Source organism: Aptenodytes forsteri, unplaced genomic scaffold (genome assembly GCF_000699145.1).
Source record: "Aptenodytes forsteri isolate BGI_AS27 unplaced genomic scaffold, ASM69914v1 Scaffold55, whole genome shotgun sequence".
In the NCBI taxonomy this organism is placed as follows: domain Eukaryota; kingdom Metazoa; phylum Chordata; class Aves; order Sphenisciformes; family Spheniscidae; genus Aptenodytes; species Aptenodytes forsteri.
In genome coordinates, this window is record NW_008796063.1 from 8,439,626 (window position 1) to 8,444,502 (window position 4,877).

General features: G+C 55.8%; 1 protein-coding gene across 2 annotated transcripts in view; it reads left to right on the forward strand.

Moving 5' to 3' along the window:
- Positions 1-629, forward strand: part of FSCN1 (fascin actin-bundling protein 1) — a 10,018-nt gene extending 9,389 nt beyond the window's left edge. Inside the window, exons 4-5 of one of the 2 annotated variants that reach the window (XM_009286414.2) lie at positions 1-154; positions 255-629. The exon at positions 1-154 is cut by the window's left edge and continues 7 nt beyond it. In XM_009286414.2, coding sequence (XP_009284689.1) covers positions 1-154; positions 255-457 — 357 coding nt within the window. In that variant the 3' untranslated portion in view covers positions 458-629. Of the gene's footprint in view, positions 169-254 lie in introns of both variants that reach the window. The other variant, XM_009286416.2, reaches the window with a different exon arrangement.
- The last annotated feature ends 4,248 nt before the right edge of the window (positions 630-4,877 follow it).

A 4,877-nucleotide genomic window follows, 5' to 3' on the forward strand; every position in this document is an offset into this window, starting at 1 on the left:
TTCGTGATGAAGCTGATCAACAGGCCCATCATCGTCCTCCGCGGCGAGCATGGCTTCATCGGGTGCCGGAAGGTGACCGGCACCCTGGACTCCAACCGCTCCTCCTACGACGTCTTCCAGCTGGAGTTCAACGACGGGGCCTACAACATTAAGGGTGAGTCCCCAGGGGTGGGTACGGGCTGGGGGGATGATGGCCATTAGGGTCCCTGTGGTGGCTCATGGGGCCACCTTGTCCCCTCTCCCTCTGCCTGCAGATGCCACCGGGAAGTACTGGATGGTGGGGAGTGAGTCGTCCGTCACCAGCAGCAGCGACGCCCCCGTGGACTTCTTTTTTGAGTTCTGCGACTATAACAAAGTGGCTATCAAAATCAATGGCAAATACCTGAAGGGTGACCATGCCGGCGTCCTCAAGGCATCTGCCGACGCCATTGACGCCTCCACCCTCTGGGAATATTAATGCACTTTAGCGTACCTCCCATTGCCAACTTTTCTTTTCCCTCCTCCGTCCTTGTTTCTTTTGGGTTTTGTTTCTCCTCTCTGTAAAAGGATTTTCAGACCGGCTTGCCCTTCCCTCCCGCCGTAGAGTCGGTGGTGGTATGGGAGGTGGGTCTCCATAAATCTCTGTAAGAACTGGAAAAGTGATGGGGCAGCCTGCCTATAGCTTTGTAGAGGGGTCTGTCTCTATCCACCCTCCCCCACCCACCTTCCCCCGGGTTTGCTGGGCTTGGAAACTGCCATACACCCCCCCCGGCCCCGAGTGTCACCTTAGGTAGTTTATTCTCCTCTCCTCGACTGACAAAGCGAATAAGATCACCTCTGTGCTTGCTTCTGCCATATCAGCGCTGGCGCCGCCTCGGTCTGTGCTGCCAGCGTCCCCTGGAGCACCCATCCCATCCCGCCCCGCTCCAGCCAGGGGCAGAGCGACAGCGCTGGGCTCAGCCGGCTCCTCCCGGCAGCGTCTCTCTGCTCCTGGCTTTCGGGGCAGGATTCATCCCCAGCTGAGCCATAAGAGGTGACCTCACATATCACAGCATCCCTGGGGACGGGGCTGGCGTGTGCCGGCACGTGTCCCTGCGGTAGGGCCAGCAAGCCGACCCATGCACCTGGAAATAATTTTTTAGGGTGATCCCGTCTGGAAAGCCTCAGCCTTTCATCTCGCAGAGCCCCTCGCTCCTTGTGTCCCTCTGCCCCTCCTTGCGCTTCTGGCTCTGGAGGAGCATCGTAGACCCCCGATGGTGGGTCCAGCCTGGCAGGCGCCTGCCCCGAGGCTGGTCCTGCTGCTGTGCCTGGGAGGGGATGGCATGGGGGGGAAGGAGAGCCTGTGCCGGGTGGGGGGCTTCATCCAGCCCACCTCCAGCGCCGGTGGGCTTTGGTCCCCGCAGGAGCCCGGCTGACCGATGCAACCTCCCCCCGGGCGGTGGCTGGAAGCATGAACTGCAGATTTTGGTTTACAGAATAGAAAAGTTCCTTAGCAAACTTTGCACAGTGGTATTTGCTCAGTACCTTTTTTTTTTTTTTTTTTTTTTTTTTTTTCTTCTTCTCATAAAATACTGGAACAGTGAAGCGAATCACTGAACACCTAATGCTGAATTAGGAAGCGCCCGTTCCTGCGGGCTCCCCCGAGGAGGGCGGCTCCCGGTCCCGCTGCCCCCGGGGCACCTGGGCTCGGCTCTCATGCCATCGCAACCCTACTGGAAAAAAAAGGAAAAAAAAAAAAAAAAAAGAAAAAAAAAAAAGACCAAAACAGTATTTTTGTTAGTCTCTATTTATATATGCTCTCCATGGCACTGTGTTACCAGCTGTTGTCTGTACTAGGTCTGCATTAGAGTATAATGCTGTTTGTAACGGGTGATGCTGACGTGTTCGTTAGGGTGTTGAAAGGCACTTTATCCTTTGGGGCCTTCCCGGGGCCGGTATTTGCTCCCTGCAAACACACCAAGGAGCCTTTTCCCCGCGCGGGTCCCCGCTGGGGAGGGAGCGCTGGTCCCCCCCCACCCCACCCCACGCCAAGGGTGCTCGCGGCATCGCTGCCGTGCCAAAACAGGGCTGGTCCCTATTGCCGGAGGCAAGGTAGGGGCTCGTCAGCCTTAAAGCCATGTGGAGGGGTAACCCTCCGTAGGAGCTTGGTGCTAAACTCTCAGCTGGGAGAGCGAGCGACCCGTCCCCTGCCGGGGGACAACTCCGGGCCGGGGGTCCCTCGCCGGCGCAGGGGATCCCGGCTGGGACTCTACCTCGGCTCTGCGCTCACATCCAGGGACTGCCTGCGCTCGCACGGGCACCGCGCGCCCACCCGCCCAGGGACCACGATGCCCCTCGAAGGACCAAGTGTCTTGATGAAGCCCTGAGTGACCCTGTGACTTGGCACACACTTTTCGCTGGCCTTCACCCCCCTCCCCGTGTCGCCTCTTCCCCGTCCCCCGTCGCAGTTCGAACCATGTAACTCCCGCTCCGGCTTCTTCTGTGTGACACTAGGTCAACATCTCTCCTGTCTCCTCTTATCGGGTGTCATGACTCTCTGAAAACATCTCACTCCAAAAATTTAAGTTTTGGGTTTGTTCGTTTTTTTGGTTTGTTTTTTTTTTAATTATTATTTTTTTTGTAAGTGCCATTTGTATAACTTAAAAAAAAATAGCTTCAAATGAAGAAAGATGAATAAAAAATAAAACCTGCATTCGGATACAAGCAGCGGCGTGTGGTCTGTCGGGGCGACCGCGGCTGGGGCTGCAACAGCCTTTTAATGAGAGGCATGAGTCCGAGCATGGAGCATTTGGGGTGGTGGAGCCTTTGGGGGCCAAATTGCTTCACGAAGATTGAGCTGGCTCTGGAGGGCTCAGATGAGGTGGTGGGAAGGGAATGGTGACCAACGGGCTCATCTCCACCGAGCAGGCTTAAAGCCAAAGCTGGCTGGAGACTGGGTCACCTCTCGAGATGCTCAGAGCAGTCCTAAGCCACCGAGCCCACGGGGAACCCCGAGGATGGGTGGGCTACGCAGGGGTCAGGGAGATGCACCAGCAAACCATCTTTCCTCCTGCAAACCAGCTCTCCTGCCCTCGCAGCCGGGAGCGAAGCCGTGCCCCCGCTTCAGCCTGGCAGCGCTGCGAAGGAACTGCTGCTTCTCCCCTTGGCCCAGATATTTCCCCCCATACAAGGGCCCCGAGGGAGAGGCGCCCGCCTGGAGGGGAGAACGATGGGGTGCTGGTTTCGGGTGCATGGCATGGGGGGGGTCAGCAATAAGCCCCCTCTTCTGCTCAGTGATATGGAGAAGGGGAAGATTTTTTTTTAAAAAAAAAAAAAAGCTAAGGCCAGGCAGGAGGGGGGAAGCCCATCCGCTGCAGACCAGCCCAGGCCGAAACACAGCATCGGGCTGGAGGAGCTGGGATGCGTCCCCCAGCCCTCCCGAGACAGCCAAAACCAGCCCTAAAACTCAACCAACCCACCCAGATTTGATGCTGGGGCCAAGCTCAGCTTCGGCTATGAAGACGGGGTGCAGCACGTGCTTATGGAGGGGCTGGGGGCCAACTCCATCACCCCCCCATCACCCATGCCGAGAGCAGCCAGCCCCTTCGCTGGCCTTCATCGCCTGCAGCCCGGCTTGGCACCTGCAGGTCACCGACAGGCTCCTGTTTGGCTTTTAAAATCTAAAGTTGGTTCGCTAGAAGCAAATTTGGGGAAAGAGGGGCTGGGCTGGGGGCGGGTATTGCCAGGAGGGACCTTCAGCTTCAGACACGGGTTTAAGCACCGCAGCAAGGGCCGAACGAAGGAAGGATGTTCATTCCGCACTATAAACAGGGAGAATTTAAGGCTGTGCAGGAAACGCTGAGCAGCTCCGATTGCCACGCGCTCGCCCTCGTCCCCCCAGTGACATCCACGCGTGCACGAGCAAACCCGGCCGTGACACCCGGCCCGGGGAGGAGGCAGGGAGGAGGTTTGCTGGCGCAGCCATGGGGTGCCCGCCCGGGGAAAGGGGCTCCCGGAGCTGCTGCACCGCGGCAGGGAGGACCCTTGCCCTTCCCATCTCCCCCGTTTCCTTTTGCTTTTAAGGGCGGATTCTGTATTTACCATCGCTCCCGCAAGGGGGGAAAGCCCCCCCAGCCTTTCCGCCCACGATGCACGCATCCCGGTTTCCATTTGAAGGAGCGACTGGAAACCATTTTCTATCCTGTCCAGTTTTTCCTCGGGAGCATGTGGAACGTATTAAGCTTTTCCAGGAGGGTCAAATGGGTTTTGCCTTGCAACTTGCAGAGTTTTCAACCGCGCAGGCTGAGATCCGGCAAAACAGTCCTGCCTGCTCGCCCCTGCCGCCTGTCATTAGCCCCAGCGTCACGCCGGCACAGTCGGGATGGAAGGACAATGTTTCGGCTGTAATGAAAGCACAGAGGTAAAAGCCAGAGTGCACAAATTTATTTACAAAAAATTCAAATTACAATATAATACAGGAACTTTTTACACACAGAATATTAGAATGGTTTACTACCAGAAGGTAAAGAAAAATATTTTTTGTTTCTGTTTTGTTGTTTTTTTTTTTTTTAATAAACCACCTATTTATTTTCAGCTATTGTTATACAAAGTTGCAGAACATGCACATCTTTACAGGGTTTCTTTCTTTTAATATAATGTTTTGCTAAGTGCAAATACTAAGTTTCTCTCTCCACCTTTAAGGCAAGTAAAATGGGACACTGCAATTAACCATAAGAAGTACCTGTTACGGGATCGGCCTGGGCACGGCAACCTCCCTGTTGCCTTTCAGAGGACAAATGGTTTCAAGGACTGCGAGGCGGGAGGGAAGACGGATGCAGGAGTTAGAGACCGGATCACGGATGGCTCCGGTGCTCGTGCAGTAAGTTTCGGGGGTTTTTTGGGTTTGTTTTGTTTTTTTT